Here is a 20,001-nt window from a genome sequence, read left to right on the forward strand (position 1 = left end):
GTATACCTGTAGCGCGTACGTTTGCGCATGATTCTATTTCGTTCGAGTTTCTTGGGCTTGTCTTCAATCATAATGAAGTACAAGGCATCATCATGCTCCTACTTTGATATTGTCTCTGTTCTTTTCGAGCGTCTCATGATATGTTATGATCATCTAGACATGTACTTTTAGTGAAGGACTAGCAAATATGATCTCATTTTTTCAAGATCCCAATACTGTAGATAATCATGGTTCAATTCAAGTAATGGTCGACGTTTCAACTCCGCCTGCTAAGGTCGAGTGAACAATAAAGTCATCTCATCTTACAGGAGCGCACGTCTAGAACGGCCAGCGGGAACGACGGACTGATGAGGGTACGCCTCACACCAGAGTGGGCTCCAGAGCCGCGAAACGTCGGGACACTTGTTAGATCAACTAGTAATGCTGTCCTACAGAGTGCACGTCTCTCAATAAACGGAAATCGACAAGAGAAAAAGCTCTTATCACGGTACTGACCTGAACATCCTGTAAATTCCAGTTGGTCTTCAAGCTTCGATTTCATTACGAGCGTTCTCCGACAGATCCTAAAACACAACAAACCTGGTTTTACCAGTAAGTCTACAAAACAGCTCAAGATGTGAGTACCATTACATTGTACGCTGAGAAAGAAAAGCAAATTAGCAATGAATGCTTGGCTGCAGCTTCCTCACGACTGAAGCTGGCCATTCTCCGTCAACGTCCCATCCACATCTACATGCCCGTCGCTCATCTCGTCTCTAACAGCAACCTTAATATCCCATTCCTTGATACCAATTTTCCCGCCCATGCGATGCCATACCACGAACATCCTAGAGCGCCTCTCCTCGCACAGCTTTAAAAGCGCTTCCCAATATACGCAATGGGAATACGCAAACTGTTGTGAGCCATTCCAACCTTCCTGGATAAGCTGAGCTGGCTCAAATACTCGTGACGTGCTATCGGCATCCCAAACTTCCGCATCTGCAGTCGTCCTAAATAGACCATTCTCGTTGATGACAGGGTTGAAGACCAACTTCTGCCGAGTATGGGGATCCATGAACGGCATGAGTAGTGCAATAAATGCGTTTACAAGCCAGGAAAGATGTGTAACGAGCGCAAGGCCGAGGCGTTCTGGATAGTGTGTTTGGATGATGTCCAATACTGTACGGGACAAGCCAATTGACGGGTACTTGGCGTTGTCTGCAAAATCCGCCAACAACGCAAGGCTCCTAGATCGTGCTGAAATAAGTAAAAGAAATGCAATGCGTCGAAGGGCGCTTACTCGACACCTGGACCCATAAGGTCAAAAGAGCGTTCGGCTATCCAGACAATGAACTGGAGTGTGCGGGGTGACTCTTCAGCACCCACTTTTGAGGGGCTCACATAGATGGCAGGTCGCCCGTGAGTATCATAGCCAAAAAGAAATGCTTTGCCGGTAGTTGCCTTCAAATCGTTCGTATTAATCGTGAACTCGGAGAATTCGCTCCGTCATACCTCTGGTTCAATATATTCGGAGGTGATTTTATCGTATATCCCAAATTCACGTCTCCACCTGAGCGTATCTTCTAAGCGCTTGATGGCCAAATCTGCGTTCCAGTTGGTAGCACGGAGATATCTCAAAAGACATTCATATGACTGTTAGTCACCATAGGACAGGGTAACGCAGATCAACCAAATGCACAAAATCGAAGATTGCGATAAGGTGCACCGACCAGCCAAAAATTTTCATCCACCGTCAGTGCAGCCTTCTCCTGGTTGACATTTGGAAGTGCATAGTCTACGGCAGTGAAGTGTTCGAGGACATGGTCATATGCAGTCTGCTGCTTCTCGGAAAGAGCTGAAGGTGGTGCAATCTCGTGCGAGGGAGTCGGGACTGGGAGTGGGACGTGAATCGACATCGCAGGCGCTGGACAGAGTCCTAGTTTCACATTATATATACGTTAGTCATTGTAATCTCCGAGAGTGCTTTTTCGGGAGTCTTAAACGAATAAGCGGTCTAACTTGAAGCACAAAGAGTACTAGTGACTTGGTGGGCAGATCGGCGAAGTTTTCCTAGTCTTCCTCTTCCTAGACCTGATAAAGAAGATTGAAGAGGCTGAAACAAATACACATGGTGGACTCGATTCAACTTGAAGTAAGTCATGGAGTCCTAGGTTTCAAACTAAATTTGGAACTTGAGACGATTATGTAAATTGCACTCTAGTCTTACAGTCGGGATTGAAATATTGACCATCCTTTATGGAGTCTTGGGGTGTTATGGACATGTACAAGTACGTTTAGCCATTGTGCTCGTAAGCATTTAGGTCTCCATCGAAATTCATAGACTTAGTTGAGATTAGCGTGTCAGGGAAGAACAGCGAACAGGCAATAAAATGTTTACTGTTCCCTCCGAGTCAGGGCTGCAACTGGCCATTCTTCACCAGCCCATTTTCCGCATCTACCTGGACGTTCATCGTCTCGTCCCTAACGGCAACTTTAACATCCCACTCCTTAGTGCCGACCTTCCCTCCAATGCGATGCCACGCCGCGACCATTTTAGACCGCCTCTCCTCGCACAGCTTCACTAATGCTTCCCAGTAAACAGCATGAGAATAGACAAATGGCTGGGAGCCATTCCAACCCTCCTGAACAAGCTGTTTTGGCTCAAATACCCGTGATGCACTATTAGCGCTCCAGGCTTCAGCATCCACAGCCGTTCGAAAAAGACCATTTTCGGTGATGACGGGGTTGAAGACCATCTTCAGCCGAGTGAGGGGATCAATGAAGGGCGTTATTAGTTTATAGAATGCGTGTAAAAGCCAAGGAAGATGCGCAATGAGCGCAAGACCGAGACGTTCTGGATAGTGTGACTGGAGAATGTTGAGCACTGTGCGAGCCGTGCCGATTGAAGGGTTTTTGGCTTTATCCGCATAGTCTATCATCAATGCAAGGGTCCTAGATAGTGCCGAAATAAATTACAAACGTGCGATGGGTAGAAGGGCACTTACTCGACACCTGGACCCATAAGGTCGATAGCGCGTTCGAGCATCCAGACAGTATAATGAATTTGACGTGGTGACTCCTCAGTATTCTGCTTTGAAGGGCACATATAAACGGCAGGTCGTCCCCGAGTGTCATAGCCAAAGATGAACTCTTTGCCAGTCGTTGCCTTCATTATGGTATTGAAGGAGTGAACTTGAAAGAATTCGTGTTCTCATACCTCTGGTTCGACATGTTGAGGCGTAATCATATCGTAGATCCCGAAATCACGTCTCCATCTTAGCGTGTCTTCCAAGCGCTTGATGGCCTCATTCGCATCCCACTTTGTGGCACGTAGGTATCTCAGCAGACATTCATATGACTATTGGTCAAGTTAATCAATGGCGCGGAATTGAAGAGTGACGAGAAGGTACACTGACTAGCCAAAATTTTTCATCCACTATTAGCGCAGCCTTCTCCTGGTTGATATTTGGAAGCGTATAATCTGCGGCAGAGAAGTGTTCGAGGACAATGTCGTATAAAGTTTGCTCCTTCTCCGAAAGTTCTGATGGTGGCGAAGCCTCATCTAGGTGAGTTGGGATAGGGAGTGGGATGTGAATCGACATTGCAGGCCTCGAATAGAGCCGTCTTGAGGTATCTTAGGTATCTTTGATGGTAGCTTGAAGTAACATAATAAATCAGTTTTTGTGATCGCGAGCTTTTTCGGGAGCTACATATGTCATAGCATATTACCATGATCACGTTTCCTGTTGAGTCCAACACAGACATCATAAGAAATCGTTGTTTCAAAAAACTGGGATTTCAGTGGCTTCAGCATCCAGCTTGAATCCGCGTGAATCCCTGGGATCATGATGGTAACTATACAAGGGCTTTGTACGTTTGTTTTGAGTTTGATTAATGACTAGGACTTCTCATGCGAATTGTGTTTTCAAACCATGAGCGGGTAGCAGAGCTTAGAGTGATCTTTTCCACTCACTCAGGCTCTATCTCCAAAGAAGAATATGAGTGCTAGACGTCCTTCATCGAGCAGCCTGGTCACCGAGGTCAGTCATTCGTCAGCCTCAAATCATCAGCCTGAGTATCATCTCCTAATACCCACATCGTAGACATGGACTCGGAAGCAGGAAGGGTCAGCTCAAGTTCTCTGCTAACTTGCACTTTTCCTTACCCCTTCCGACCCTGGCGTATTCAGTGACATCTCCTAACGACGCGACTTCAATCGCACTCGATCCGGATGATTTCGACCTCCACCCAATGCGCATAACCAGGCTCTATAGGTACTTGTATCCGCAACCAAAGACACCCCCCGGCTGCCGCAAACGCGTCATACGCTCAATGGGAACCACTCGAAGTGAATGGCTGGCTCGAGATCTTCAACTCAGCTTTTTTAATGCAGACTCGGAATGTATTGTTGCAACAGAGGTGTGTATCTAATCTGTGTTATCATCGGTATTTTTTAATACTTTCATCTCAAGCGTTGAACTCCTCCCAGAAGTAATTCTCACTGATTTTGCGCCCATGATCTTGAGCGTGTACCACCCTCGCTTGCTCCTCGTGACAATCCCATCAACGCGAGCCGTCCTGGCTCAACGAACACCGCCACTGGCTTCCCTAATCCTACGAATTGTACAGACAGGGTGTTCAGGCACATCGACCGCAAATTTGAATGGACGGTCGAGGAGTGTCAGGAGTGGTGCATTGCGCAGGAATGTGGATACGATGGCTATTGGTCGTGCACAGGAGAAATATAAGCGGCGCCGGGATGAAGAGCTAGGGTGCGACCCAGGTTGCTGTCTTCAAGCGTCTTGAAGGCGAGGCTTTGACTACGACACGCGAGGAGAAGAGTACCACGTCAAAAGCCAAGAGAAGCATCGTCTACTGAAAATACACCACTACTACGATTAGAGAAAGGAATCTGCTTGGACAGGCGGTTCTTATGAAGACGATGTAGTTGGCTGGAGCAGGTGGAGCACTTTGTCTGCAGCCTGGGACCTTGATAGATCAGAAGGAGCCCGAAACATACTAAGACTAGTGTAATTCATCCGTAATAGATGCAGATCGGTTTGCATACTAACAGCACTCAAGAGCATGCCTTGTTCCTCAACGTTGCCGTTCAGTACACTGTTTTCCTTCGCAGGAACAGTGTACTAGGGATATACAGGATATTGGTTGTAACATGGTTAATGCCAGGACCTATTGCAAATGATTGGAATAAATACTACGACAAAAATATTGCCCGGACCCACTGACATCTGATATGTCGAAATCTACTTCGGAACACCAAATAATTGACTGTGTATGTAGATACTGAGGCTTGGAATGGAGACAAAAAACGAAACTTCTTGCTTCCCGCAGAGCACCAGACATCCATTACAACATCTTGTGTGTCATACACTACTGCTAGTCGATACATGCACACGCTCCTGGAAAGCGATCGAGGTCATACCAGATGCTGCGTCGGAGTCGGCCACGAGCTTAGCGTGGTATTCGCGAACACCAAGGATCAGGCGTGGTCCCAGCACAGACATCTGAACGCTTGTCAAAATCTGAGCCAAGCCGAAAAAAGTCTGAGATTCTAGGGAATAGTATTGGTCCTGTAGAATGATGAATCATGGTCGCATGCAGAGGTAAGTGAAAGATTGACATACCGCTAAGATTGTTGGAGATAAATCAACAATGACGTATAAGCAAGAAGCAGCAACAACGCTAGCACGTCCGACCCTTCAGCAAAAAAGGGAACCATGATCACAATGAGCCTACCTCGCAAAGTAAACCACATGAGTTTTGATCAACACCGAGAAACAATCCCTGATAATCCCTCCTGCCGAATGATGGCGCAGTTCACGGAAGTGTTTCACAGCAATCCAAACCGCGAGACATAGTGCGAGGATCTCCCACATGGTGCTGATTATCCAAGTAATAGAATCCAGAAGTATGATATCTTCCGTATAGTTAATCTGGCACAGATAAGTGCCGGAGAGAATAAATTCCTCTGGTATCCATCAATGAGCCCCATGCACGTTTTTATCCACAATCAAGCGTACCCCCTGAAGTATGCATCATTACAATTACGGCGACCACTCCGTCGAAAATGTTGACAGCCAGGAAGGTGACAATGAGAAATATAAGGATCTTTCTGGATCCTTGATACATGGCATGCAACCGAGTGATGATGATGACTTGCAGCATGTTTCAGTCAAGTCAGTATCACTGAGATCTCGCAAATACCGAACTCACCCCACAGCATCGCAAATACCACAACACCCATCCAATTGTGTGTGGCGTACATAATCCAGCCTGATGAATGCAGTCAGTGACCAGCCTCTGGTAGCACACACTCCAAACAGACTCACAACTGTAGTAGTGGAATAGCGTGGCAGTCATCAGTGAACCGGCAAGTTAGTAAACAAATACACCCACTGCTACAGGGCACCGCAGTTAATTGGAGGGGGATAGTAGAATCTATGCAGAAGACTCACTGTATCTGGCAGTGCGATGGACGGAGCACTGCCTGTATGTCATTGGTCAGAGGAAGAAATGAATGTACTAAGAAGACATACTTAGCATACTCAGGCTGAGTATGAGAGATAGACGATCAGCATGACATCGACTGTTAAGCCTTCCGAACATACGCAGCATATAACATTCCAAGGTAGCGCACCTGTGATGTTCTCAAGTCAGCACAACATGACAATCGCGACGAGCAAGCTACATACGAGGAGATACAGCACCGTCATTAGAGACCAGCGTTGCCTCTGTAATCGAGTGTACTTTCATGTGTGTTCCCTTGACATGAGACTGTACTCACCCAGACTAATTCGACCTATAAAACCGTTCTTAGCGAGATGGCTGCTCCGGTCATAGCATTGACATACCTCTTGTCCAAAAGTAAGCGCTGAAAATACTTGTAAGATATCGGCAGTCCGTCAGCATTATGATGCTCACCCCAATCATACGCCAATCCAACAAAAGCGGCAACTGCAAAACCGCAGCCAAGATTAGATTAGGTCAGCTTCAAGATTCGACCTCTCTCTACGAACCGATAAAATAGCTTTGAATACGATATGCATTGATGGTCGGCCACCAAGTGGGATCATTTGAGACTATGGTCATATTGGGAGAGAATGTGAGTGAGTGAGAGGCAAGCTTGGTGGACGTATGACAATCATGATGGCATTCGTGCTAGTTATACCATCACCCACGATACCGAGGGATGATGACCGTTCTTGTGTTGATTGACCGATATAGATATCCCGGCATGAAAAAAACGTAAATCAATCCAGTGGCTCATAATAGATGTTGGTCCTCACGATACATTCGCGCGATAGAAAAACTCGAACACTCAAAAATATTGGTCAACATCAGGAACTGTCGCCTCTTTTCCAACGCTATTCTCGATGTTTTTGCTACACTTGCCATCAGCCCATTAATGCAAGCAAGTACTGCTTCATGTGTTTGTTACATACTGATCATGGTGTGACCATCAAAAAGGCTGTTGTCTTTTCTCCCTTTGCCTCGCTGCATTGCCATCGGCATGATGCCAGGCCAGAGAAGTCAGCCATCACAAATAGGGGAGATTCACAGGAAGCATCACATTCTCGGAAATTGGGCCATCGTATCATCAAGGTGCCAGAAATGGTGAGTGCATAATGGTTGATTTGCATCGTGGAGTCAGCGTGGCGGTGAGGTAAAAGGTTTCATCAGGGACGTCCTGGCTGAGATTCTGTCATTGATGTAAGATGAAGAGATAACATCAACCTTAGATCAAAAGAGCGTTGAGATAGGACAGAGAGAGAACAAGGCTCAGACGCAAAATGGTTGAAGGGAAGAATATTCTGTCGTCACACCATCAGAAAGTTAGAGATTTAAAGAATAATTTAATAACTCGCCGTGTCATACAGCTGCTAATGAAAACTGATCTAAAACGTGCCACACTGAATCCATCATGCAGTTGATGCCTTTCGTTGAATCACGCTTTCGTAGGGTAGCCCAGTGGAAATGTGGATTGGAATGTTGTCTATATTTCGCATGAACCAGCTACTATAACGACGCCAGAGATAACACCGAGGTCCGACATCTCAGAACTCCTACCGACAATCAACACATAATGCACAGGTGATGCTGTTCGGTGGTGGAGATGGTGAATATCCCTTTTCGGTGGGCGCACCTGGATGAGAGATTTACGAAAATAGAGCACTGAAAGAAAACAAAGTCGGACACACCACAGGAAGCCCGATGCTCATTTTTGTAGTTGATGGCATACTGATGCTCGCATTGTTCAGAAATAATCATCATCAGCGTCTCTGCCTCACTTCCTTCCTCTGGGGACTTGAGTCTAGGAGCGCAGTAAGTGCCTAGGGTTGACCTAGGACGACTGATGAAAACTTAACGCACCACGCTAAATTCAACACTCATCCCGCAATTGACGTTTTGAATTGATGTGACGAGCGGTGTACAATATAATCTCATGATTGAATGTCTTGAGAGTACACGAGAACAGTGTAGAAGGTTGGTGCGATGGAACAGTCATCGCTAGCTGCATCGAGTCGCCGTCAGAAATGTACAATGATACATTGACAAATTCCCAGAGATGAATGAAAGGGCCCAGGAGATGCAAACTGCAATTTATGCACGTTTTGCTAGTGACTCGGAGACTCAGATGCTAACTAGAAGTCGACATCGATGATCAAATAGCTATGTTTCATGGATAATCGAGGAGTGTGTACTCGAGTCAGGACAGACCTGCCCTGAAGAATAGCCTGAGAGGAGCGAGCTTCTGGTGCCAGTGGGCTATGGTAAAAGCTAGCAGGACTCTGCGCTAACTGGTACACGTTTCCTGTTGAGTCAACACACAGACATCTTTTACTGAGGTTTAGTCTAGTAGGACACAATGATCACAGTGGCTTCAGCATCCTGGGATATAATGATGGTCTCTATATAAGGGCTTTGTACGTTTTCTTCGAGTTTGATTAAACCTGGCATATTCGCATCTCCTAGCGACGCAACTTCAACCGCAGTCGATCCGCATGATCTCAGCCTCCACCCAATGCACATCACAAGCCTCGATATCTCATCTCACGCACTTGCATCCGCGATCGAAGACACCTCCCCCGCTGCCACAAATGCAACCTACACTCGACGGGAACTACTCGAAGTAAGCGGCGGGCTCAAGATCTTCAACCCAGCTTCTGTTAATGCAGAATGTATTATTGCAACGGAGGTGTGTGTCTATTCTGTGCTGTCATCTATTTTATATAATACCTCCATCTCAAGTGTCGAACACCTCCCAGAAGTAATTCTCGCTGACTTCGTCCCCACGATCTTGGGCATTTACCACCCTCGCTTGCTTCTCGTGAAAACCCCCTTCATAGAACATCAACACGTGTTTCAACCCTCCTGGCTTGACGAACACTGCCATTGGCTTCCCCGATCCTAGGAATCGTACATACAGGGTGTTCAGGCATCACAATCACAAATTCAAATGGACGGTCGAGGAGTTTCAGGAGTACTGCGCTGGCATCGCGCAGGAATGTGAATACGACGGCTATTGGTCGTGCACAAGAGAAATATGAGTGGGGCTGGGATGAAGAGCTAGAGGGTGCGACCCAGGCTGCTGTCTTGAAGGCGAGGCTTTGATCTCCAAAGAAGCAAGGGCCAGAGAAGGGGATACTGGCGGGTGCTGCTAGTTGGAGGCAGGCTAGAAAGAAGAAGGGGACATCAGAGTGGGCTTCGGACGAACCGACGGATGATTTGTTTGAAGAAGTCCTGCAGTCGGAAGGATATCGTACTGATGATGATCCGGGATTCGACTGGGGAAGTGGTCTGTATCATTCAGACTCTGGCGTTGGTCTTTTGTAGATAACGGCAAAGACGGTAATGCATGGGGAAGGGAGTCTGCTTGGACGGCGAGTCTTGTAAAGACGATGTAGTTGACTGGAGCAGATGGAGTACTTTTTCGCAACTTGGGGCCTTGATAGCCCAGAATGAGCGCAGAACATAAGACTTAGTGTAATTCATTAACAGATCAGTTTGTGTGACGGCGGCGGCATCAGCTATTAATATCTGAATCTCTCATTCCCCGACCTTCCCGTTCAGTACACTGCTTTCCTTCGCTAGAACAGTAGGGATATCCATGATATTTGTTGGAATATCGTAAATTCCAGGACCTACAGCAAATGATTCGAATAGATACTGTGACGAAAATATTGTCCAGACCCACTCCACATGTCTCATCGAGATCTACACCAAAGATTTTAACCATGATAGATCGATACTGCAACGAGGCTTGGAATGGAGACAAACCCGTGACACAAATTTCGCTGCTTCCTACAGAGCACTAGAAAACCATTAACATCTCGTGTGTCAAACACTACTGCTAGTCGATACATGCACACGCTCCTGGAAAGCGATTGAGGTCATAGCAGATGCTGCATCAGAGTCGGCCACGAGCTTAGCGTAGTATTCTCGAATGCCAAGGATCAGGCGTGGTCCCAGCACAAACGCCTGCACAACTCGCGCAATCTGAGTCAAGCCAGTTACACTCTGAGCTTCTAGAAGATTCTGGTCCTATAGAAAGAATGAATCATGGCTGCATGCTGAGGTAAGGGAAAGGGAAAGATTGACATACCGCTAAGATTGTTGGAGATAATTGAACAATGAGGGAGAAGCAAGAAACAGCAACAACGCTACCGTGTCTGGTGCTTCAGCGAAAAGGGAACCATGATCACACTATGAGCTTACCTCGCAAAGTAAACCACGTGAGTTTTGATCAACACCGAGAAACAGTCCTCGATAGTCCCTCCTCCCGAATGATGTCGCAGTTCGCGAAAGTGTTTTACAGCAATCCAAACTGCGAGACATAGTGCGAGGACCTCCCACACAGTTCCAAGTATCCAAGTAATGGAACCCAGAAGTAAGATATTTTCCGCATAGTTAATATCACACAGATAAGTGCCGGAGAGAATAAGTTCCTCTGGTATTCATCAATGAGCCACACGCATATTTGTTTTCATCGACGATCAAACGTACCTCCTGAAGCATGCATCGTCACCATTATGAGGACCACCGCGTTGAAAATGTTGTCAGCAAGGAAGGTGACAGTAAGAAATATCAGGATCTTTCTGGATCCTTGATACATGGCATGCAACCGAGTGATGATGATGACTTGCAACATGTTTCAGTCGAGTCAGTATCACTGAGGTCTCGCAAATCCCAAGCTCACCCCACAGCATCGCAATTACCAAAACATTGATCTAATTGGTTGCTACGAACATGATCCGGCCTGATAAATGCAGTCAGTGACCAGTCTCGGGTAGCACGCACTCCAAACAGACTCACATCTGTGGCAGTATGGCGTGGCGGCCATTAGTGAATCAGCAAGTTAGTAAACAAATACACCAACTGCTACAGGTCACTGCGGTTAATTGGAGGGGGATATTAGAAGCCGTGCAGAAGACTCACTGCATCTGTCAGCGAGATGGTCACAACACGACCTGTATGCGATTTGTCAGAAGAAGTAAAGACAGTGAATGTACTAAGGAGATATACCCAGCATATTCATACTGAGTATGAGAGATAGACGATCAGCATGACACCGACTATTTAGCCTTCCGAACATACACAGTATGTGAGATTCCAAGGTAGCGTGCCTAGGATATTTTCGAGTCATTAAAATATGGCAACTGCGATAAATAAGGTACATACACCGAGATACATAAATGTCATTAGTGACCAACGTTGTCTCTGTAATTGAGTGTACTTTCATGTGTGCTCCATTGACATGAGACTCGACTCACCCAGACCAATTCGACCTATAAAACCATTCTTAGCGAAATGGCTGCTCCAGTCATAGAATTGACATACCTCTTGTCCAAAAGTAAGTGCTAGAATATCAGCGGTCCCTTAATATTATCATGCTCACCCCAATCATATGTCACTCCAACAAAGGCGGCAACTGCGAAAGCGCAACCAAGGTTAGATTGTGTTAGCTTCGACATCCGACTGCTCTCCACGAACCTATAAAATAACTTCCAGCACGATTTGCATCGATGGTCGGCCACCAAGTGGGATCATTTAAAACTATAGTCATATTAGCAGAGAATAAGTGTGGGTGAGATGCGAACTTGGTGGACGTATGACGATGGCATTCGTGCTAGTTATACCACCAGCCAGTGCTTAAATCAGCGAAACGACGCCGAGGAATGATGACCGTTCTGGTTGTAATTGACCGGAGTAGATATTTTTGCATCAATCCAGTGGCTCATAGTAGATGTTGGTCGTGATACATTTGCACGAGAGAAACACTCGTTCACCGCAAAAGATTGATCATTGGCATCAAGAACTGTTCGTGACCTTGTCGCCTGGTTTCCAGTGTCGTTATCGAGATGTTTTTGCTACACGCGCATCAACATCAATGCAACCAAGGACTACTTCATCAGTTTGTTGCATACCGATCATCTTGCGACCTTCGAAAAGATTGTCATCTCCACTCTTCGGCTCGCCAGGGGTGAGAAGTTTCACCAGACGTCCTGGTTGAGATTCTGTGATTGATACTTATAATGAAAATACATAGATCAAAAGAAGGTTGAGAGAGGACATTAGAAATAATAATAATCGTGGGCATAATGGCTGAAGGCGGCGACATTCTGTTGGCACACCATCAGAAAGTCACGGTTAGAGCTTCGAAGAAGTCAAGAGGATAACTCACTGTGTCATGCAGCACATAGTGCCAACCTCCCTACAATAGCCTCTTCATAGTATGTCATTTTCAAGATAGCACAAACAACCAGGGCCCTGTTCACTGTCACCTTCAAACTACTCCGAGTCGTTCGTCAGACTCGCGTTCAATTGAAGCTGCCAGCGTCGACACGCCGATGGTCAGCCAGCCATAAACGCATCCGCTTTGCCTAGCGCACAATCACACCGCACGTTTCTTAGTGCTAGTGAAGTGCAATGTCTCAATATTATCATGCATTCCGTTGGAAATTGTAAGTCACTCAAACTTCGTAATCTGAGCCTACCCTGAACTGATCAGACTTTGCTATCAATTATAAGACTCAGTACAGTGGCCATGTTAAGCCAAGCACAGTGCACTATACACAACCACTGTACTTTGAAGTCAACATGATCCCGAGTCAGAGTCTGAGCCTGATGTTGCCAAGACGCAGAATTCCACTGGAGTGTCTGAGTCTTCCGTACTGTAACAACGAGGAAATGAATTCCTGTCAACGCGGCGCTCTACAACTCCTTCGCAGCCCCATAGTGTTTCGGATTCAGCAAGAGGCAAGTCGCGAGAATTGGAACTCGAACTTGTGCCCTAACGTTCCAGCAACATCACCTATGAGCATCTCTCGCTCCTCGACATTCGCGTTCATTACACTACTAGTACAGTAAGGCTATCCAGGATGGTTGGAACATTATACATGTCAGCACTTATAGCACATGATTTGAATGAATACTGTGACGAAAATATGCCCAGACCCAGTGACCCACTAATGTCTCATCAAAATCTACTTCGTATGAAACTAAATAATTAACTACTTAAGTAATGCGACGAGGACTGGAATGGAGACGAAAAACAAAATTTCTGCTTCTTGCGGAGCACCAGACAACCATCAACATCTCATGTGTCACACACTGTTGCTAGTCGATACATGCACACGCTCCTGGAAAGCGATCGAGGTCATACCAGATGCTGCGTCGGAGTCGGCCACGAGCTTAGCGTGGTATTCGCGAATGCCAAGGATCAGGCGTGGTCCCAGCACAAACATCTGCATGACTGTTAAAATCTGAGACAAGCCGAAAAAGATCTGAGTTTCTAGGGAATATTGGTTCTATAGAAATAATCAACCATGGTCGCATGCAGAGGTAAGTGAAAGATTGACATACCGCTAAGATTGTTGGAGATAAATCACGAATGAGCTCGAAGCAAGAAACAGCAACGAAGCTACCACGTCCGATCCTTCAGCGAAAAAGGGAACCACGATCACAATACGAGCCTACCTCGCAAAGTAAACCACATGAGTTTTGATTAATACCGAGAAACAATCCCCGATAATCCCTCCTGCCGAATGATGGCGCAGTTCACGGAAGTGTTTCACAGCAATCCAAACTGCGAGACATAGTGCGAGGACCTCCCACACGGTGCCGAGTATCCAAGTAATAGAATTCAGAAGTGTGATATCTTCCGCAAAGTTAGTCTGGCACAGATAAGTGCCGGAGAGAACAAATTCCCCTGGTATCCATCAATGAGCCCATGCACGTTCTTATCCACAATCAAGCGTACCCCCTGAAGTATGCATCATTAAAATTACGGCGACCACTCCGTTGAAAATGGTGACAGCCAGGAAGGTGACAATGAGAAATATAAGGATCTTTCTGGATCCTTGATACATGGCATGCAACCGAGTGATGATGATGACTTGCAGCATGTTTCAGTCAAGTCAGTATCACTGAGATCTCGCAAATACCGAACTCACCCCACAGCATCGCAAATACAAAAACACTTATCCAATTCTGTACGACATACATAATGCGGCCTGATGAATGCAGTCAGTGATCAGTCTCTGGTAGCACACACTACAAACAGACTCACATCTATAGTAGTAGTATAGCATGGTAGTTATTAGTGAACCAGCAAGTTAGTAAACAAATACACCAACTGCTACAGGGAACCGCGGTTAATTGGAGGGGGGTAGTAGAATCTGTGCAGAAGACTCACTGTATCTGTCAGTGCGATGGTCGGAGCATTGCCTGTATGTCATTGGTCAGAAGAAGAAAAGACAGTGGATGTACTAAGGAGACATACCTAACATACTCAGGCTGAGTATGAGAGATAGACGATCAGCACGACATCGACTGTTTGACCTTCCGAACATACGCAGCATATAACATTCCAAGGTAGCGCACCTGTGATGTTCTCAATTCAGCACAACATGACAATCGCGACGAGCAAGCTACATACGAGGAGATACAGCACCGTCATTAGAGACCAGCGTTGCCTCTGTAATCGAGTGTACTTTCATGCGTGTTCCCTTGACATCAGACTGTACTCACCCAGACTAATTCGACCTATAAAACCGTTCTTAGCGAGATGGCTGCTCCGGTCATAAACATTGACATACCTCTTGTCCAAAAGTAAGCGCTGAAAATACTTGTAAGATATCGGCAGTCCTTCAGCATTATAATGCTCACCCCAATCATACGCCAATCCAACAAAAGCGGCAACTGCAAAACCGCAGCCAAGATTAGATCGAGTCAGCTTCGACATTCGACCCCTCTCTACGAACCGATAAAATAGCTTTGGAAACGATATGCATTGATGGTCGGCCACCAAGTGGGATCATTTGAGACTATGGTCATATTGGGAGAGAATGTGAGTGAGTGAGAGGCAAACTTGGTGGACGTATGACAATCATGATGACATTCGTGCTAGTTATACCACCATCCAGTGCTCAGATCGCCAAAACGATGCCGAGGGATGATGAACGTTCTTGTTTTAATTGACCGAGATAGATATCCTGGCATGAAAACAAGGTAAACCAATCTCAATCCAGTGGCTCATAATAGATGTTGGTCGCGATATATTTGCGCGATAGAAACACTCGAAAATATTGATCGACATCAAGAACTATCGCCTCGTGAGTCGTTTCCAACGCCGTTCTCGATGTCTTTGTTACACGTGCATCAGTCCATTTATGCAAGCAAGTACTGCTTCATGTGTTTGACATATCTGATCATGGTACGACCATCAAAAAGGTTGTTGTTCCCTTTCTATTCGCCTCACTGCATTGCCATCGGCATGATGCCAGACCAGAAGAAGTCAGCTATCCCAAACAGAGAACATTCACAGGAAGCACTGCGCATGTTACCATGGCTACTGATACCTCTCTGCGAGAACGTGTCTTAATGTCTCATCTCATCCCCGGGCTATCTGTCGTTTACCCTCTCAGCTTTCCTTCAGACATTGGGCTAAGTATCGTCCGGATGCCAGAAATGGTGAGCGCATGACAGTTGATTTGCATCATGAAGTTGGCGCAGCAGTGAGGCACCAGGTTTCATCAGAGACGTCCTGCTTGAGATTCCGTGATTGATGTAAGATGAAGAGATGACATCACACCTAGATCAAAAGAGCGTTGAGATAGGACAGAGAGAGAACAATGCTCAGACGCAAAATGGCTGAAGGGGGAAACACTCTGTCCTCACACCATCAGAAAGTTAGAGATTGGAAGAACAATTTAATCACTCGCCTTGTTATACAGCTGCCAATGAAAACTGATCTAAAACGTGCAACACTGAATCCATCATGCAGTTGATGCCTTTCGTTGACTCGCGCTTTCGTAAGATAGTCCATGGCCAGTACTAGTGGGAATGTGGATTGAAATGTCGTTAAACCTATACTTCGCATGAAACAGCTACTATAACGACGCTGGAGATAACACCAACACCTCAGAACTCCTACTGACAATCAACACATAATCCACTACGAGGTTAGTTTTCGTCGGGCGCACCAGGATAAGAGATTAACGAAAATAGAGCACTGAAAGAAAACAAAGTTTAACAAACTCGGACACACTACAGGAAGCCCGATGCTCATTTTGTAGCTGATGGCATACTGATGCTCGTATTGTTCCGAAACAAATATCAACAGCGTCTCTGCCTCGCTTCCCTCCTCTGGGGAATTGAGTTTAGGAGCGCGGTAAGGGCCTAGGGCGACTGATGAAAATTGGTCGAAATTTAACGCACCACGCGAGATTCAACACTCATCCGGCAGCTGACATTTTGATTGATCCGGTGAGCGGTGTACCATATAATCTCATGATCGAACGTCTCGAGATTACGCGAGAACAGTGGAGAAGTTGGTGTGATCCAATAAATTGAAGTGGTTGTCATCGCTAGTTGCATCGAGTCGCTGTCAGAAACAATGATACATTGACGTATGAGCCAAAGGTCCCAGTGGATGGACATTTTGCTAGTGGCTCGGAGACTGTCCCATGGCGACTGCCCGGCTGGTGGAGGATGAGAGGAGCATGTGCTCGAGTCGGGACAAGTCGGAACCGCTTATATTAGACCTGGATGCATTGGCGAGCTTCCGGTGGCCGGGCCGCCGATGGCAAAAGCTAGCATGACTTCAAATGGCCTTGAATGATCAGGTGTTACCGCAGGGCCTTGTATCAAAGGCGTCAATTCATCTTATCTACTCCCAGGATTCAGAGTTTCAGGCTAATTGTGACAAGGATAAACCCGTCTCCCACCTTCAAGTTGTGCTCACGGCCTACTGCATCTTCGTCCACCACTTTATCGAAACCTACGTCAATGTATCCTTCTATCAAACCCTACGAGTCTGGTTTTTTCCCGGGTGCGAATTCAGATAAACATCAGCTTTAGTATGTCTTCCGGTCATCTATCGTAACATCAATGATAATCGATCGGAAGTTATGAAGTGAGTGGAAACAAGGAAGGCGATCCAGGTATGTGCTCTGATGATATTTTATGCAGTTCAGATTTAACTGTTGACTAGTTATCTTCCTCCACGGCGGTCCGGGAGGGGGAACAGATCCAAAGGATAGACAGTTCTTTAACCCTGAGAAATATAAAGTAAGCAACAGTCTAGGGGTCATCTTCCTATTCATATAAACCGTATTTTCTCGATGTTGCAGATTGTGCTGTTTGATCAACGGGGTGCAGGAAAGTCCACTCCGTAAGTCCTATCGGTTCTTTGACACCGCTCTTGCATGAAATTGCGTAGGAGCGCGGAATTAGAGAACAATACTACGTGGGACCTCGTGAAAGACATCGAGGTCCTGCGGCAGAAGCTAGGTGTCACGAAATGGCACGTATTTGGTGGTAGCTGGGTCTGTGCTAGTGCGTTCTCTTCTAGACTTCATCACTGATGCAGACGTACAGGGCTCTACACTCTCCCTTACATACGCCCAGGTTTGTGATCGGCTTCCTTCTATACGATATCTTGTCTAATCAGTCAATACATTACATAGGCGCATCCAGACAGAGTCAAGTCCCTCGTACTCCGGTGAGCCTCGGTGCTGTTGGTACATATCAGGCAGTTCTAAACAACCAATTATTTCAAAGCGGAATCTTCACGCTAAGAAAAAGGTATGTGTTACTTGATAAGCCAAAGTAGAGCATGCTGACCACTTTCTACCACTTTCAGCGAACTGCGATTCTTCTATCAGGATGGCGCTTCCCATCTTTTCCCCGAACAATGGTAATTTAACATAGTAACAACAAACCTTCATTGTGAGGTGACCCAGTTGTATAGGGAAGAATACCTGGCCCCGATTCCAGAGGCTGAACGGCACGACATGATGAAGGCTTATCACAGCCGCTTGAACTCCCCGGACGCAAATGTCAGTCTGGCCGCTGCAAAGGCATGGGCGAAGTGGGAGTAAGTAGGATGCCCTCCATTCCGTTGGTACTATGCTCATTGCTGACATCGTGTTGTAAGGATGGCCACATCAAGGTTGATCGTAAGCGCGGATGCTGTCGCCCAAGCAGAGAAAGATGACTTCGCAAAGTACGTGAGCCCAGTGGCGAGTTCGATTTTCTGCTGAATCGACATTCAGCGCATTTGCTCGGATCGAAAACCATTATTTCGTCAATGAGGTTTGTCAGTTGGAGAGTTGGCTCGACTGTGATTTACAGTGGTGAATATGCAGGGCTTCATGCGCGATGGTCAACTGCTTGAAACGCAGGAAATCGATAAGATGTACGTGTATTTTACACGCGTCCTCGATCCCTTCTCACTGTTCCCAGCCGTCACATTCCGACCATCGTGGTTCAAGGAAGATACGATGTCGTTTGCCCCGTATGCAAATTTTTCATGTTTCCAGATACGCCCTTACTAAACACGCTTGGATTCATAGGCGACTACTGCATGGGCACTGAAACGGGCTTGGCCAGAAATTACTCTGCACATCATCCCAGATGCAGGACACTCTTCGCGCGAGCCTGGCATCGAGAAGAAGCTCGTAGAGGCAGCTGATATCATGGCTTCCAAGGGTTTGTAGTAACACGAAGTCTATCAGAATAAAGGTCCTGAATTTTGAGATAATTAGTCATCAGACATCCAAGCACATTCGTGCTAGTTATACCACCATCCAGTGCTCAGATCGCCAAAACGATGCCGAGGGATGATGAACGTTCTTGTTTTAATTGACCGAGGTAGATATCCTGGCATGAAACAAGGTAAATCAAGCTCAATCCAGTGGCTCATAATAGATGTTGGTCGCGATATATTTGCGCGATAGAAACACTCGAAAATATTGATCGACATCAAGAACTATCGCCTCGTTTCCAACGCCATTCTCGATGTCTTTGTTACACGTGCATCAGTCCATTTATGCAAGCAAGTACTGCTTCATGTGTTTGACACATACTGATCATGGTGCGACATCAAAAGGTTGTTGTTCCCTTTCTATTCGCCTCACTGCATTGCCATCGGCATGATGCCAGACCAGAGAAGTCAGCTATCCCAGGGAGCATTCACAGGAAGCACTGCGCATGTTACCACGGCTACTGATACCTCTCTGCGAGAACGTATCTCAATGTCTCATCTCATCCCCGGGTTATCTGTCGTTTACCCTCTCAGTTTTCCTTCGGAAATTGGGCTATTGTATCATCAGGATGCCAGAAATGGTGAGCGCATGATAGTCGATTTACATTGTGGAGTTGGCGCGGCAATGAGGCACCAGGTTTCATCAGAGATATACTGGTTGGGATTGCGTGATTGATGTAAGATGAAGAGATAACATTACCCCTAGATCAAAAGAGCGTTGAGATAGGACAGAGATGAAACAATGATCAGACGCAAAATAGGTGAAGGGGGGAACGCTCTGTCCTCACACCATCAGAAAGTTAGAGATTTGAAAATAATTTAATAACCCACCGATGAAACTTGATCTAAAACTAGGCGTCAGGGAATTTGGGGTGGGCTGATTTGCCCAGCTGATTTGCCTTGCTAATTTACCGTGAATGACAGGGTGAATTTCAGACCCTCGAAAACGGGGT

General features: G+C 46.2%; 9 protein-coding genes across 9 annotated transcripts; 3 read left to right on the plus strand and 6 right to left on the minus strand.

Annotated features, from left to right (window-relative positions):
• Positions 1-284: 284 nt before the first annotated feature.
• On the minus strand, positions 285-2,127 carry EDB93DRAFT_361000 (CRAL TRIO domain-containing protein). Its single transcript, XM_041456192.1, has 5 exons — positions 1,710-2,127; positions 1,492-1,632; positions 1,280-1,440; positions 496-1,226; positions 285-428 (listed from the first exon to the last, which is right to left on the minus strand). The coding sequence occupies exons 1-4, from the start codon at positions 1,893-1,895 to the stop codon at positions 686-688; spliced, it is 1,029 nt and encodes a 342-aa protein (XP_041308175.1). The 5' UTR covers positions 1,896-2,127; the 3' UTR covers positions 285-428; positions 496-685.
• Position 2,128: 1 nt separating this feature from the next.
• Positions 2,129-4,019, minus strand: EDB93DRAFT_361048 (CRAL-TRIO domain-containing protein). Its single transcript, XM_041456193.1, has 4 exons — positions 3,396-4,019; positions 3,197-3,337; positions 2,985-3,145; positions 2,129-2,931 (listed from the first exon to the last, which is right to left on the minus strand). The coding sequence occupies exons 1-4, from the start codon at positions 3,579-3,581 to the stop codon at positions 2,391-2,393; spliced, it is 1,029 nt and encodes a 342-aa protein (XP_041308176.1). The 5' UTR covers positions 3,582-4,019; the 3' UTR covers positions 2,129-2,390.
• Positions 4,020-4,449: 430 nt separating this feature from the next.
• EDB93DRAFT_360928 (uncharacterized protein) lies at positions 4,450-4,937 on the plus strand. Its single transcript, XM_041456191.1, has one exon. The coding sequence runs from the start codon at positions 4,495-4,497 to the stop codon at positions 4,783-4,785; it is 291 nt and encodes a 96-aa protein (XP_041308177.1). The 5' UTR covers positions 4,450-4,494; the 3' UTR covers positions 4,786-4,937.
• A 426-nt stretch (positions 4,938-5,363) lies between these two features.
• On the minus strand, positions 5,364-7,089 carry EDB93DRAFT_1250037 (uncharacterized protein; the record flags this gene model as incomplete). Its single annotated transcript, XM_041452938.1, has 12 exons — positions 5,364-5,570; positions 5,625-5,682; positions 5,737-5,968; positions 6,021-6,155; positions 6,214-6,273; positions 6,537-6,550; positions 6,609-6,637; positions 6,693-6,731; positions 6,785-6,799; positions 6,852-6,871; positions 6,922-6,954; positions 7,017-7,089. 12 exons carry the CDS (start codon positions 7,087-7,089, stop codon positions 5,364-5,366), a joined length of 915 nt encoding a protein of 304 aa, XP_041308178.1.
• Positions 7,090-8,981: 1,892 nt separating this feature from the next.
• On the plus strand, positions 8,982-9,839 carry EDB93DRAFT_1143700 (uncharacterized protein). Its single transcript, XM_041449410.1, has one exon. It carries the CDS (start codon positions 9,023-9,025, stop codon positions 9,410-9,412), a length of 390 nt encoding a protein of 129 aa, XP_041308179.1. The 5' UTR covers positions 8,982-9,022; the 3' UTR covers positions 9,413-9,839.
• A 429-nt stretch (positions 9,840-10,268) lies between these two features.
• Positions 10,269-11,113, minus strand: EDB93DRAFT_1279462 (uncharacterized protein; the record flags this gene model as incomplete). The annotated part of the gene is made up of 4 exons (XM_041454430.1): positions 10,269-10,542; positions 10,604-10,661; positions 10,717-10,948; positions 11,005-11,113. 4 exons carry the CDS (start codon positions 11,111-11,113, stop codon positions 10,339-10,341), a joined length of 603 nt encoding a protein of 200 aa, XP_041308180.1. The 3' UTR covers positions 10,269-10,338.
• A 2,340-nt stretch (positions 11,114-13,453) lies between these two features.
• EDB93DRAFT_1279480 (uncharacterized protein) lies at positions 13,454-15,336 on the minus strand (the record flags this gene model as incomplete). Its single annotated transcript, XM_041454431.1, has 13 exons — positions 13,454-13,808; positions 13,864-13,921; positions 13,978-14,209; positions 14,261-14,395; positions 14,454-14,490; positions 14,696-14,727; positions 14,783-14,796; positions 14,855-14,883; positions 14,939-14,977; positions 15,031-15,045; positions 15,099-15,118; positions 15,169-15,201; positions 15,264-15,336. The coding sequence occupies 13 exons, from the start codon at positions 15,334-15,336 to the stop codon at positions 13,605-13,607; spliced, it is 921 nt and encodes a 306-aa protein (XP_041308181.1). The 3' UTR covers positions 13,454-13,604.
• A 652-nt stretch (positions 15,337-15,988) lies between these two features.
• EDB93DRAFT_361226 (uncharacterized protein) lies at positions 15,989-16,499 on the minus strand. Its single transcript, XM_041456194.1, has 2 exons — positions 16,224-16,499; positions 15,989-16,169 (listed from the first exon to the last, which is right to left on the minus strand). Exons 1-2 carry the CDS (start codon positions 16,379-16,381, stop codon positions 16,094-16,096), a joined length of 234 nt encoding a protein of 77 aa, XP_041308182.1. The 5' UTR covers positions 16,382-16,499; the 3' UTR covers positions 15,989-16,093.
• Positions 16,500-17,076: 577 nt separating this feature from the next.
• EDB93DRAFT_1143736 (Alpha/Beta hydrolase protein) lies at positions 17,077-19,139 on the plus strand. The gene is given in 16 exon segments (XM_041449411.1): positions 17,077-17,360; positions 17,410-17,444; positions 17,495-17,571; positions 17,634-17,674; positions 17,723-17,828; positions 17,881-17,910; positions 17,970-18,004; positions 18,064-18,087; positions 18,146-18,199; positions 18,254-18,379; positions 18,440-18,508; positions 18,520-18,521; positions 18,560-18,597; positions 18,651-18,700; positions 18,748-18,799; positions 18,858-19,139. The coding sequence occupies 16 exon segments, from the start codon at positions 17,119-17,121 to the stop codon at positions 18,999-19,001; spliced, it is 1,125 nt and encodes a 374-aa protein (XP_041308183.1). The 5' UTR covers positions 17,077-17,118; the 3' UTR covers positions 19,002-19,139.
• Positions 19,140-20,001: the final 862 nt, after the last annotated feature.

The sequence above is a fragment of the Suillus bovinus genome, assembly GCF_016758785.1.
Source record: "Suillus bovinus strain UH-Sbo-P2 chromosome Unknown EDB93scaffold_24, whole genome shotgun sequence".
In the NCBI taxonomy this organism is placed as follows: Eukaryota; Fungi; Basidiomycota; class Agaricomycetes; order Boletales; family Suillaceae; genus Suillus; species Suillus bovinus.